Source organism: Oncorhynchus gorbuscha, linkage group LG03 (genome assembly GCF_021184085.1).
Source record: "Oncorhynchus gorbuscha isolate QuinsamMale2020 ecotype Even-year linkage group LG03, OgorEven_v1.0, whole genome shotgun sequence".
In the NCBI taxonomy this organism is placed as follows: Eukaryota; Metazoa; Chordata; class Actinopteri; order Salmoniformes; family Salmonidae; genus Oncorhynchus; species Oncorhynchus gorbuscha.
The window spans coordinates 34,690,606-34,705,723 of NC_060175.1; the positions used below are offsets into that span (position 1 = coordinate 34,690,606).

At 42.3% G+C, this 15,118-nt stretch overlaps 1 protein-coding gene across 1 annotated transcript; it reads right to left on the reverse strand.

Annotated features, from left to right (window-relative positions):
- Positions 1 to 3,474: 3,474 nt before the first annotated feature.
- On the reverse strand, positions 3,475 to 12,021 carry arpc4 (actin related protein 2/3 complex, subunit 4). The gene is made up of 6 exons (XM_046342323.1): positions 11,934 to 12,021; positions 6,665 to 6,783; positions 6,401 to 6,512; positions 4,421 to 4,516; positions 4,081 to 4,251; positions 3,475 to 4,003 (listed from the first exon to the last, which is right to left on the reverse strand). Exons 1-6 carry the CDS (start codon positions 11,934 to 11,936, stop codon positions 3,998 to 4,000), a joined length of 507 nt encoding a protein of 168 aa, XP_046198279.1. The 5' UTR covers positions 11,937 to 12,021; the 3' UTR covers positions 3,475 to 3,997.
- Positions 12,022 to 15,118: the final 3,097 nt, after the last annotated feature.

Sequence of the window (15,118 nt, forward strand, 5' to 3'; positions counted from 1 at the left end):
CTTTTCGTACCAAAGTATGTTCATCTCTAGGAGACAGGACACGTCTCTTTCCTGAGCGATATGACGGCTGCGTGGTCCCATGGTGTTTTTCTGGCGTACTATTGCTTGTACAGATGAACTTGGTATCTTCAGGCGTTTGGAAATTGCTCCCAAGGATGGACCAGACTTGTGGAGGTCTACCATTTCTTTCTGAGGTCTTTGCTGATTTCTTTTGATTTTCCCATGATGTCAAGAAAAGAGGCACTGAGTTTGAAAGTAGGCCTTGAAATGCATCCACAGGTACACCTCCAATTGACTCAAATTATGTCAATTAGCCTATCAGAAGCTTCCAAAGCCATGACAATTTTCAGGAATTTTCCAAGTTGTTTAAAGGCACAGTCAACCTAGTGTATGTAAACTTCTGACCCACTGGAATTGTGATACAGTGAATTATAAGTGAAATAATCTGTCTGTAAACAATTGTTGGAAGAATTACTTGTGTCATGCACACATGACTGTAAGTCGCTTTGGATAAAAGCGTCTGCTAAATGGCATATATTATTATATTATTATATTACTAACCGACTTGCTAAAACTATAGTTTGTTAACAAGAAATTTATAGTGGTTGAAACAAGTTTTAATGACTCCAACCTAAGTGTATGCAAACGTCCTATTTCAACTGTATTACACAGTCAGGGAAAGGTTGAAAATGTCAGTGAAGACACTTGAAGGTTGGTCTACCGCAAGGACAATATTTTAAATGGTCAATAGCTCTGAACTTCAATGACTTAACCTCAAACCAGCTATACATTTTAGAAATTAATATAAACTCAGCAAAAAAAGAAATGTCCTGTCACTGTCTACTGCGTTTATTTTCTTAACTTAACGTGTAAATATTTGTATGAACATAAGATTCAACATCTGAGACACGTGGGGTCAAAATCAAAAGTAACAGTCAGTATCTGGTGTGGCCACCAGCTGCATTAAGTACTGCAGTGCATGCGGGCTCTTCGCTGGCCATGGCAGAACACTTGACATTTCTGTCTTGCAGGAAATCAAGCACAAAACGATTCATATGGCTGGTGGCATTGTCATGCTGGAGGGTCATGTCAGGATGAGCCTGCAGGAAGGGTACCACATGAGGGAGGAGGATGTCTTCCCTGTAACGCACCACGTTGAGATTGCCTGCAGTGACGACAAGCTCTGTCCGATGATGCTGTGACACACCACCCTAGACCATGACAGACCCTGCCGGACCCTCCACCTCCAAATCGATCCTGCTCCAGAGTACAGGCCTCGGTGTAACGCTCATTCCTCGGTGTAACGCTCCCTTTGTTATTTAATTTTAAAACAAAAATGCTTAATTGCATTTCAAAGCATGAATGTATTTTATTCTGTGTGATAGCATGATTTATACAGTAGCGTATATATTGAAATATAGGCCTAGCGTTAAGTTATGGTAAGACTAAACAGGACGCGCTCTTAGGCCTACAGCTCGATGGTAGTTATACAAGGCTATTTACTATACAAAGCCTACTAATGATAAAGACATTACTTATAAAAATATTAATTGTAATAATTACAAGGAGATCAAGAAAAAGGAGGGTATAGGTGTGAGCTGCGTGCACATTGTCTGTCACAAACAGATGCTGTTCGATTACAATATGATTTTTCTGCCTGTTTGGAACAGTGTAAACAGTAAATAAATTAGTAATACCAGTCTGTTCTAACGAGAGATAAAAAGTAAAGCCTTAATCTTTGCTATGCTTGTAATTAAAAACAGCCAAATCTGTGAAATTGCTTTATCCGACATTATGCCGTTGCATGAAGCTTGGTGCTCACGGAATCAGTAGGCTATTAAACACTCAAACAGGCAACAGAAGCAGTATGTTTTATTTCAAATCAAATTCTTTGTCACATACACATTTAGCAGATGTTATTGCGGGTGTAGTGAAATGCGTGTTTTTTTTATAGCTCTAACAGTGCAGTAATATCTAACAATTTCACAGCAATAGACAAATATAAAGCAATGGAATTAAGAATATATATTGGGCAAGCAATGTCAGAGCGGCAGAGACTTAGATACAGTAGAATAGGATAGAAAACAGTATATACATGTGAGATGAGTAATGTAACATATGTATACATTATTAAAGTGGCCAGTGATTCCAAGTCTATAGGGCAGTAGCCTCTAATGTGCAAGTGATTTAACAGTCTGATGGTCTTGAGATAAAAGCTTTTTTTCAGTCTTTCAGTCCCAGCTTTGTTGCACCTGTACTGACCTCACCTTCTGGATGATAGCGGGGTCAACAAGCGGGGTGAACAGGCAGTGGCTCAAGTGGTTGATGCCCTTGATCTTTTGGCCTTTCTGTGACATCGGGTGCGGTATGTGTCATGGAGGGCAGGTAGTTTGCCACCAGTGATGCCTGGTGCAGACTGCACCACCCTCTGGAGAGCCTTAAGGTACAGTTGCTGTACCAGGCTGTGATACAGCCCGACAGGATGCTCTCGATTGCGCATCTGTAAAAGTTTCAGGGTGACGAGCCAAATTTCTTCAGCCTCCTAAGGTTGAAGAGGCACCGTCACCACACTGTGTGAGTGGACCATTAATGTCCACTAATGTCCCTTCGATGTGGATAGGACGGTGCTCCCTCTGCGGTTTCCTGAAGTCCATAATCATCTCCTTTGTTGACGTTGAGTGAGGTTGTTTTCCGGACGCCACACTCCCGAGTGCTCTCACCACCTCCCTGTAGGCTGTCTCGTCATTGTTGGTAATCAAGCCCACTACCATACTCTCATCTGCATATTTGATGATTGAGTTAGAGGTGTGCATGGCCACGCAGTTGTTGAGAATGTTGGTAGCCTAATTATTAATTTCAGTCACACTTTATTTGGATAGTTCAGATTTTCCATGTCATACTATCAAAACTGTTGATAAGAAACTGCTTGCCAAGGTTACCTTTAGGGCTAGGTTTAGAATTATGGTTAGAGCTAGAGTTAATAAATAGTTGAACATGTTACTCTGTAGAGCATCTACAGATTGACTATCCAAATAGTGTTACCTTAATGGCCAATGGATTTACTGCTAGTAGAGATTTAAAGTTATGCGTGCATACATTTTACATAGTAGAGTGGGTTTGATTCCCAGGGTCACCCTGTCCTGGCGTTGCAAATGCCATGGTCTAACAGCCATGTAAAATAACGATCTGAATTCAAACCAAAGCCTACTAGATAGTTGAGGATATTTATAGTATTCATGATGTAGTAGCTAACAAGGTTCCATTCTCATGCATCATACAGTTGTAATATATCTACTATGGCATGTTGCGTAGAAACAAACATTGCATCTGACAGGTCCCAACAAGCTAGCTGGCATATCGTCCACAAATTTACCCAAATAGTTTGATTAATGAATGCGATGTCAAATTTCTCATCAAAGATAACAGGTCCAAGCAATACACTATTATGGTAAATAACACAGCAAAATACAAACAAACAATAAAGGGATTTATTTATCACTGCCAGCACTATTATCACAATCATTTCCATCAATGATAGGGTCTGCTCTGTGTGTATTAACACAAGAAACAGGTGTCTGCTCTGTGTGTATTAACACAAGAAACAGGTGTCGTAACAAAAACTTAGCAAAACAGTCTGAATATAATATTTATATATAAAAAAAGAAAGTTTCAATTATCAGAAATCTCCATGCATTTCCCTGTGCTCATTAATATTGATTAGGATTCTATTTTAAGGACCCGCCCTGATTTAATGCTTTGTTCTAAAGGGCAGAAATTAAACGAGGCTGTGAATATTAAGTATGTACAAACATCAATATTTCTGAGCACAGGGATACCTCAATGACGTAGGGCAACACCCCATTGGTCTGATGCATCTTTACTTTTTTCCATTGCGAATGACTGGTCACAATGTTTGCCCCTCCCAGTCCTGTGATACGGACCCCTCAGAAACCATGATGAAGGTCTTGATCAGCGTAAGGAATGTTTGGGAATTTTCTTAGAACTGCGGAAGTCAAAAACATGGATGTCAGATAAAACTTAAACTTCTAGGTGAGAAGAACGACAGACATGAAGACTTACATTTTTGAGGAACTCCTCTGCGACGATACGGGCCCTGGCGTTGACAGACAACTTCATCTCGCTGATCTCCTTGTCAATCTCCTCCATGAAGTGGATGACGAAGTCCACCAGCTTGTGCTTGTACATCTGCTCCGTGTGGAAGTTGGTGATGAGGAAACTGATGTCATAACCCTGCGGACAAATGAAGGAGAGAAAAGGGGGGGCTAATAAATCCAATTCTTACAGAAATTTTGTCTGAGTGACAAAAAAAAAAAAAAAAAGACCATTTGTGTGACCATTCGATGTGATAAGTTGTGATAAGTTTGAGATGTTGGTTGTACCACCAGTCCTCTCCTCTCACCTCCACCGGTTTCCTCCTCAGGATGAAGAAGTTCTCAGCTCTCATCATCATGAAGCGCATGAATTTATGGCAAAGGATCTTCTCAATCTCATCCGCCTGCAGTGACACACCAATCACAAAGCAGTCAGACTCAGAGCTGCTGTCCTGTGATTGGTGGGTGCTAATAGCCACCAATTGTCACCAGGTTGTAAAAAAAAAAAAACTAATCACAGTAGTAAATTTCATGTCTATGACAAACCAACACAGCCTCACAGAACAGAGAAAGAAAAAACAATGGTACAGCTGCGCTTCCATCTATGCTCTTCTGTTTGGGTGACAACACAACAAGATAGGAGTATTAAAAATATTATGAACTGGGTGGTTCGAGCCCTGAATGTTGATTGGCTGACAGCTATGGTGTATCAGACCGTATACCACGGGTATGACATTACATTTATTTTTACTACTAATTACTTTGGTAACCCATTTATAATAGCAATAAGGCACCTCAGGGGTTTGCGGTATATGGTCAACATACCTTCAGAAAGTATTCAGACCCCTTGACTTTTTCCACATTTTGTTAAGTTACAGCCTCATTCTATAATTGATTAACCCCCCCCCAAATGTACACACAACATCGCATAATGAGAAAGCAAAAACAGGTTTAGACATTTTTTCTAATAAGTATTCAGACCCTTTACTCAGTACTTTGTTGAAGCACCATTGGCAGTGATTACAGCCTTAAGTCTACAAGGGTGTGACGCTACAAGCTTGGCACACCTGTATTTGGGGAGTTTCTCCCATTTTTCTCTGCAGATCCTCTCAAGCTCTGTCAGGTTGGATGGGGAGCGTCGCTGCACAGCTATTTGTCAGGTCTCTCCTGAGATGTTTGATTAGGTTCAAGTCCGGGCTCTGGCTGGGCCACTCAGAGACTTGTCCCAAAGCCACTCCTGCATTGTCTTGGCTGAGTGCTTACGGTTGGAAGGTGAACCTTTGCCCCAGGCTGAATCCCTGAGCGTTCTGGAGCAGGTTTTCATTAAGGTTCTCTCTGTACTTTGCTCCGTTCATCTTTGCCGCGATCCTGACTAGTCTCCAAGTCCCCGTCGCTGAAAAACATCCCCACAGCATAATCCTGCTTCACCATAGGGATGGTGGTAGGTTTCCTACAGACGTAACACTTGGAACTCAGGCTAAAGAGTTCAATCTTGGTTTCATCAGACCAGAGTCTTGTTTCTCATAGTCTGTGAGTCTAAGTGCCTGATGGCAAAATTCCAAGCGGGCCTCTACGGACAACTCCTTCGATCTCATGGCTTGGTTTTTGCTCTGTGCCTTTCCAAATCATGTCCAATCAATTGAATTTACCACAGCTGACCTCCAATCAAGTTGTAGAAACATCTCAAGGATGATCAATGGGATGCACCTGAGCTCAGTTTCAAGTCTCATAGCAAAGGGTCTGAATACTTATGTAAATAAGGCATTTCTGTTTATAATACATTTCTAAACACTTAAAAAAACTGTTTTTGCTTTGTCATTATGGGGTATGGCGTTTAGATTGCTGTGTAATTGTGTTTATTTAAATAGATTTTAGATTAAGAACCGTTCTTAGCTGTGATATATTGACCATGTACCACACCTCCTCGTGAGTTATTGCTTAATTATAAATCAGGTAGTTTGGTTTAAAGCTGTGGTATATCAGACAATATACCACAGGTATGACACAAAACGTATTGTTTACTGTTGTAATTACATTAGTAACCCTTTTATAATAGCAATAAAGTACCTCAGGGGTTTGTGGTATGTGGCCTACATACCACGGCTAAGGGCACTCCGCGTTGCGTTTTGCATAAGAACAGCCCTTAGCCGTGGTATGTTGACCATCTACACCCCACCAGGCCTTATTGTTTAAATAAAGTATGAAAGTCAACAAAATCAAGCCCGTCAACTTCACCTGTAAAGGACAGGTTATTGACTATACACATTAGAATAAATAATATCCCTGACCTGCTTGACAGCGATGCTGACTCGGACTGAGTTGATGGAGCCCTCGATAAGAACCTTCTCCTTGTCATTACGACTGATGATGACTGGCTGCAGCAGCAACTCTTTACTGCTCCTGAGGGGGATAACATACACGTGCTAGGTCAAACACACTCTCCTGAGGGGGATAACATACACGTGCTAGGTCAAACACACTCTCCTGAGGGGGATAACATACACATGCAAGGTCAAACACTCTCACGCACACGAACAAACACTGACACTCACCGGACCTCCACCTCTGGCTTGTTATGTCGCTCCACCACCTGAGAGGAGAAGTTCTCCAGACAGAGGGCGGCCTGCAGCGTGGCACGCACAGCGTTGAGGTACGGGCGCAGAGTCGCTGTCTGAGGGAGAGAGGAAAGGGAGTGGAGAAAGAAACGTTAGAAGAGGGAAGCCTCTACCCCTGCTGACCAAATACCGCCTCACGCCACCTACTATCCTCAAACTATTAGCTAAATGGCCCTTATCCCGACACTTCTTTACGAGAGGAAAGTTAAAAGTACTGTCAAGCATGCAGACCTAGGATTGTAGCTAGAATTCCTGGCATAATGTTTATTCCATAGCAAAGGCTCATGGCTGGGCTTGGGCTGCAGTGCAGATTTTACACTGATTTCACTATCACAGAAACTCACCAACACATTAGTCAGTAAAAGTTTAAAAAAGGCCCATCAACCCCATTCAAAAAAAATATAAGCAAAATCATTGACTGCTGAACATTAGTGAAGTCACCATTAAGATTATATACCCTGCACCCCTCAAATGTAAAGAGGAAGTATATTGACCGCATGAGTACATACTGAAACCCCTAGAATATAGCCTAGTCACGCTGAAGCCTTTCATGGTTTGAACAATTGCACCATTACATTCGTATGTGACTTTAAAAGTACACCACTGTTTCACATAGACTATAATAGGTAAGGACAGTGGGCACACATTGGCTCAGGTCTATGGCCTTACAGCTGTAGAATGCACTGCCACTATTTGCATTTTCAGGATGAAAATATCTAGCTACTTCAATCCAGTCTGCATCAGATTTGGGCCGAGAAAATATTTCAGTGCACAAGTTTGCAACCCTATGTGTGTTGAGTATAAGGAAGGGAAATCTAGACTCTGGACCTACTTACTGCAAAGCAAAAATTATTCAGGAAAGATGCAGGTGCATAGCTAGTTCTACAATGGACTAAAGGAGTCTAATGTTACTTCTTAATAGTCCAAGGACCTTACATGTTCTGTTTAAAGGGGAATTACCTCTGGAACGTGAATCAATTCTTATATCAAAATCATTTCAAATGCAAAATACACACTTACTGTAACCGGTTTTAACATTTGCAGTCAACAGTATTTTTTCAGTGACAACATGTTTAGGGTGTCTAGCTCCCATTTATACAGGTGTTAGGAGCAGAGGTCGACCGATTATGATTTTTCAACGCCGATGCCGATAATTGGAGGACCAAAAAGAAGCCGATACTGATTAATCGGCCGATTTGTTACATGTATTTGTAATAATGACAATTACAACAATACTGAATTAACACTTATTTTAACTTAATATAATACATCAAAATCAATTTGGCCTCAAATAAAATTAAACATGTTAAATTTGGTTTAAACAATGTAAAAACAAAGTGTTGGTGAAGAAAGTAAAAGTGTGTGCCATGTAAAAGTGTGTGCCAATAAGTGCCATGTAAAAATGCTAGCATTAAAGTTCCTTGCTCAGAACATGAGAACATATGAAAGCTGGTGGTTCCTTTTAACAGGAGCTTTCAATATTCCCAGGTAAGAAGTTTTAAGTTGTAGTTATTTTAGGACAATTTCTATCTATACGATTTGTATGTCATATACCTTTGACTATTGGATGTTCTTATAGGCACTTTAGTATTGCCAGTGTAACAGTATAGCTTCCGTCCCTCTCCTCGCTCCTACCTGGGCTCGAACCAGGAACTCAATCGACAACAGCCACTCTCAAAGCAGCGTTACCCATCGCGCCACAAAATCCACGGCACTTGCAGAGCAAGGGGAACAACCACTCCAAGTCTCAGAGCGAGTGACGTTTGAAACGCTATTAGCACGCACCCCGCTAACTAGCTAGCCATTTCACATCGGTTAAACAGCTCAATGCTTGAAGCACAGCGACGAGCTGCTGGCAAAACACATGAAAGTGCTGTTTGAATGAATGCTTACGAGCCTGCTGCTGCCTACCATCACTCAGTCAGACTGCTCTATCAAATCATAGACTTAATTATAACATAACACAGAGAAATACGAGCCTTAGGTCATTAATATGGTCAAAACTATCATCTCGAAAAAAGACTATTCTTTCAGTGAAATACGGAATCGTTCCGTATTTTATCTAAACGGGTGGCATCCATAAGTCTACATATTCCTGTTACATTGCACAACCTTCAATGTTGTCATAATTACATAAAATTCTGGCAAATTAGGCGGCCCAAACTGTTGCATATATACCAACTGTGTGCAATAAACGCAAGAGAAGTGACACAATTTCACCTGGTTAATATTGCCTGCTAACCTGGATTTATTTTAGCTAAATATGCAGGTTTAAAAATATATACTTATGTGTATTGATTTTAAGAAAGGCATTGATGTTTATGCTTAGGTACAGTCATGCAACGATTGTGCTTTTTTTGCAAATGCGCTTTTGTTAAATCATCCCGTTTGGTGAAGTTGGCTGTTTTTTGATAGGGAGAAATAGTCTTCAGAGTTGGCAACGAGCCAGGTTAGCAGGCAATATTAACTAAATATGCAGGTTTAAAAATCTATACTTGTGTATTGATTTTAAGAAAGGCATTGATGTTTATGGTTAGGTACACATTGGAGCAAGACAGTCCTTTTTTGCGAATACGCACAGCATCGATTATATGCAACGCAGGACACGCAAGATAAACTAGTAACATCAACCATGTGTAGTTAACTAGTGATTATGATTGATTGTTTTTTATAAGATAAGTTTAATGCTAGCGAGCAACTTACCTTGGCTTACTGCATTCGCGTAACAGGCAGTCTCCTCGTGGAGTGCAATGTAATCAGGTGGTTAGAGCGTTGGACTAGTTAACTGTAAGGTTGCAAGATTACAGCTCGGAGAGTCAAAGGTACAAATCTGTCATTCTGCCCCTGAACAGTTAACCCACCGTTCCTAGGCAGTCATTGAAAATAAGAATGTGTTCTTAATGGACTTGCCTAGTTAAATGAAGCATAAAGGTGTAAAAATATATATATATATATATATATTCGGTGTCCAAAAATACAGATTTCCGATTGTTATGAAAACTTGAGATCGGCTCTAATTAAAAATCGGCCATTCCGATGAAATCGGGCGACCTCTAATTAGGAGACGCAGATAGCTAATTAGCACAAGTAGTCGGCTGTCTTCATATTGTTCATAAACACGCACGTCAGCTGTGTAACAGTATAACTGATTTTAGAAAATAATTTCCTGCTGATATGAATGTTTAGGTCCTTATGCTTCCAAAGTGATGGGGGTTAATGTTCAGATCTAGCCCAGAGGCCGACAGGCAGCGATATTGAGGAGTTTCCATCCAAAACGTATTGTAGGCAGCCCCCATGGACCAGTTCGTACCCGAAAACATTCTCCATTCAGGGTGCAAAGGCGCCAATTTTTCCTTAACTAGATTTAAAAGGTAAAAATAAAGGAAAATATGCCTACTTCTTTTACAAAACACCCTTTTCAACCACCATGCTGAAGTGGCTAATGTCCAGGTATGATAGTTCCAGATGTTGTGTATCGCGTTCAGCCAATCAGGTTGCAGCAGTCTGTTTACCCCTAACTGAATGAAGGGCGCAACATCAAGTAGTAGCATTAGCATGGTGGTGGAAAAGTGGTGTTTCATAAAGTACGCATATTTCCACCCCCCCCCCTCCTCGCCATTAATACATCTAGTTAAGGATGAAATTGATGCCTTTACAGCCTGGATGGAGAATGTTATTGGTACGAACCCGTCCACGGGGATACGAGTGTATTGCCAGCTGCATACAATGCGTTTGGATGGTAAGATGAAACCCTCAATACCAAATCAATATCGCCATCTGCTGGCCTTTGGGCTAGTTCAGACCAAGCATCCGGGCTCTAACCAAAACACCCCCATACAGAAGATGACTTATGTGGAATGTAATGGAACCTAGAGTCATGATCAGTGGCTAGTGCATAGTTAGCTGGGTCATTCCTACTATGCGATACACTTTTTATTATTCTAGCAGAAAAGTGACATGTTTGACTGGACAGTGCACGACAGAAAAACTCAATTGGTCAAGCTCAGGTACTTACAACATTTTTGGGTGCATTTTCCAGTTTGTTAAGTGCATAATCCTAACAGGGTGGATGTGTTAAGCCTAAATTAGCCATAGCTTTGAGTGAGCAAGATTGATCTAGCATAATTGTGAAAACTTTAACAGGACTTTATCTGCTCTATCAAACATATTTTAACATTTTCATTAAAAACATTTTTTTTAGCTTAACAGGGTGGAAATGTGTGACTATGTGTGACATACAGACTAACATGAACAAATAGATACAACCGTTTTTATATAAAGAAGTGACACTTCCTGAATGTGGTGTCATTGTAGGAAGCAGTTGTTTTCTTAAGATGGAGATTTACAACAAACTAACAGGGTGGAAAGTGATCAGGGACACACAGGAAATCTTATATAAAATAATCATGAAAAAATCATATAAAATAAGACTAACTAGGACTATAAAAGACAGATTTAAAAAAATGTTATGGTTTAATCTAGTGGAAGTTGATAAATAACACCTGGGGACATCGCAAAAACGCCTACATCCGCTGACAAAAAGTGTTTAAGATGCATAAAGTTCCCTTTCAGGATCCATTGTTTTGGTGTTAAAGGATATTTATAGCCTTTTGGAATCCACAGTTTACACCAAATTAAAACTGATATTTCCTGGGGCCCGAAATGGGGCCAGAAATTTGGACAACATTTGCGGTCTTACATACCTAGGCTAGCTGCCTTACTTGCGAGATAGCTAGCAAAATGGCAAACTACCCTCTTCTACCAGCTAGTGTTCGGTATATATTTCAATGGGGCATGGGAATATTTACTCATGGTATTCGTTTTGAATTTACAATCTTGATAGTGACATCCCTGATGCACTACTACAGATACATTTTCGGGTAACTAGCTAAATGTTTATATTTATGAATACATTTGAAAGGATACTTTAGATTACAGTATTTGGCTCTAGTTTAAATAAATAAATAAAAAATTAAACTTACCTTAGAGCTACATCACTAGCTAAAAACAGATTTCACATTTTGGGTGGGGATGCTAACAAACGTTAGCTACCAAACCAAATCTAGCGATAAACATACGCATTAACGCAGACCTCGCGTAACCCACGAATAATGTCATATTCAATATACTGCTCATCGTATGACTGATGTTGAAATAACGTCGAAATGTCTTTATTTTCATAGTAAACCACATATAATGATCTTACCATCTCTCTATATCCGCTGGGGAGGAGAAGACGGAAGTAGTACACTTGTCATGGCTCTTTCATGACCCTATGCACTAACCGGAACACACCATGTACAATACTTTATAGGGGAGCCTATATCATTTGGACAAAGATGTTTCTATACAAGTAATGGATTGTATCTAGCAGACACGAACATTGAATACATTGGGTTTATTTATTTAAAATTGTCATATTGTTAAATATGTGGTTTTCATTATTTGGTTAGATAATTTCCCAATTTACAAGGATGAGAACATGTTGATGATATCCTTTACAGTTTCAAAATGTTTATGTAAAAGTACATTCTGACCATTTTTGGGGTGTTCTCATTCTTCATATGAGAAACATCATCAATCTCGAAATTGTTAAACTGATTGAGAGTGATTTTGTCTCATTATTTATATTCATGCAAAATGTGTGTGGCTGGTGATTTCTTCCTTATAAGGTAAAGGGAGCTCTCCACTATTATGCCAATGGGGAAGGGGGAGGGGAGGGGGGGGGGTGGACGACGTACAAATGTACAAAGTGGACGACGTACAAATGTCTTATAAATCCCTCACACTTGTGAAACTTATTTTTTTATTATTAGAGGTGATGTCTCTGAATGTCTGTTAATATCTCAATGCCTTGTCACATTAATGATGTCCTGAATTATTCTGATGTGTAATATTGTTATTATTGTTGCAATAAAAAATTTAAAATAATATATATATATATATATTGTTATTGTGGAAAAGCCAAATTAGAAGCCGATGCCCTGTAACAACAAATCCAGAAAAATATGTTTTTATTCCTGTTAGTCATGTTTAGTCAATTGTTTAGTAAATTGTTTGACAAAAGTGATTTTGCAAAAGCAGCTTTTCTACGTTCAGAGATAACTCAGGGGGAGAGTTTGATAAAGTTCTCAAGCTAACTGAAGAGATGATGATTAAGCATGATATTAGTAATTGGGATGTGAGTGCATCACAGCAGCAAAAACTGCCTGTAAAATTGTCAGACAGTGTAGTCACAACTTCATTAGGCAAAACATCCAGCATCAAGAGTGACAGTGAGCTGAGGCAACTTTAGAACAATATTCTAGACAGACATACAGTTGAAGTCAGAAGTTTACATATAGTTAGGTTGGAGTCATTAAAACTTGTTTTTCAACCACTCCAAATTTCTTGTTAACTAATTCTAGTTTTTTTGCAAGTCGGTTAGGACATCTACTTTGTGCATGACACATGTCACGATCGTCTTACGAACTGGAAATATACTCAGACCATTGTGCAACGTGATTTGGGCTCCACATGTTTAATAAAGAAAACTCACGAAAACAATAACAGTCAACGAAACGTGAAGCTCAAGCAGTGCTCAACGGCAACTACACAGAAACAAGATCCCACAAAACACAGTGGGGAAACGGTTGCCAGAATATGATCCCCAATAAGAGCCAACGATAAACAGCTGCCTCTGATTGGGAACCATACCAGGCCAACATAGAAATAAATGCACTAGATCACCCACCCTAGTCACACCCCAACCGAACAACCAAAATAGAGAACAAAAAGGCTCTCTATGGTCAGGGCATGACAGTACCCCCCCCCCCCCCCCCCCCCCAAAGGTGCGGACTCCGGCTGCAAAACCTGACTCTATAGGGGAGGGTCCGGGTGGGCGTCTAGCGTCGGTGGCAGCTCAGGTGCGGGGCGAAGTACCCACTCCGCTCGTGGACTTTGCCCCCCCCCCCAGACTACGAGTCCGGGCATGGAGCCAGGTAGAATGCCATACCTGGGCCTTCGGCGCAGAGGGCCCCGGCCATGGAGCCAGGTAGAATGCCATACCTGGGCCTTCGGCGCAGAGGGCCCCGGCCATGGAGCCAGGTAGAATGCCATACCTGGGCCTTCGGCGCAGAGGGCCCCGGCCATGGAGCTGGGTTGTACGCCGCACACGGACTAGGCACCGAAGAAGGCTCCAGCCACGGATCTGAGTTGACCGCCGTGCCTGGACTGGGCACCGGAGCAGAGGAAGTCTCCTGCCATGGAGAGGGACTGGACGCCGTGCCTGGACTGGACATCGGCGCAGAGGAAGGCTCCGGCCTTGGAGCGGGACTGGATGCCGTGCCTGGACTGGACATCGGCGCAGAGGAAGGCTCCGGCCTTGGAGCGGGACTGGACGCCGTGCCTGGACATCGACGCAGAGGAAGGCTCCTGCCATGGAGCGGGACTGGACGCCGTGCCTGGACTGGGGATCGACGCAGAGGAAGGCTCCTGCCTTGGAGCTCGACTGGACTGGCTCCTGCCTTGGTGCTTAGACTGGGCATCAGCGCAGGTGAAGGCTCCGGCCATGGAGCTGGAGGTTCCGGACCGTGGACCGTCACCTGAAGCTCCGGACCGGGGAACGTCGCCTGAAGCTCCGGACCGGGGAACGTCGCCTGAAGCTCCGGACCGGGGAACGTCGCCTAAAGCTCCGGACCGGGGAACATCGCCTGGAGCTCTGGACTGGGGAGGCGCATTGGAGGCCTGATGTGTGGGGCCGGCACAGGTGGCAGCGGACTAGTGACACGCACTTCAGGGAGAGTGAGAGGAGCAGGCACAGGACGTACCGGACTGGGGATATGCACTTCAGGACGTACTGGACTGTGGAGGCGCACTGGAGACCTGCTGCGTAGAACTGGCACAAATTGTACTGGAACGGTGACACACACTTCAGGGCGCGTACATGGAGGAAACACAGGACATACCAGACTGGGGAGGCCCACTGGAGGCGAGATGCATGGTGCAGATGACACTGGACTCGTGCCACGCTCCTCAGCACGCCCGCTCTGCAGCACTCTCATCGCCACCACCTCTCTCCGGAATCTTTCGTCGAGTTCCTCCTTCGACTTCCTGACGGTCTCTGGCTCATTCCTGGGCTGTCTTTTGGGCTTACACTGTGGCCGCCAACCCCGGCGTCGTCACTGTCCTCCCTTTTCTCCCTGCGCCTGCTTCCACGGAAGGCATTTGTCTCCAGCCATAATTTCCTCCCAAGCCCTGAACTCATTCCTATAGAAAATTTGTGGGCAGAACTAAAAAAGCGTGTGCAAGCAAGGAGGCCTGCAAACCTGACTCAGTTACACCAGCTCTGTCAGGAGGAATGGGCCAAAATTCATCCAACTTGTTGTGGGATGCTTGTGGAATGCTACCCAC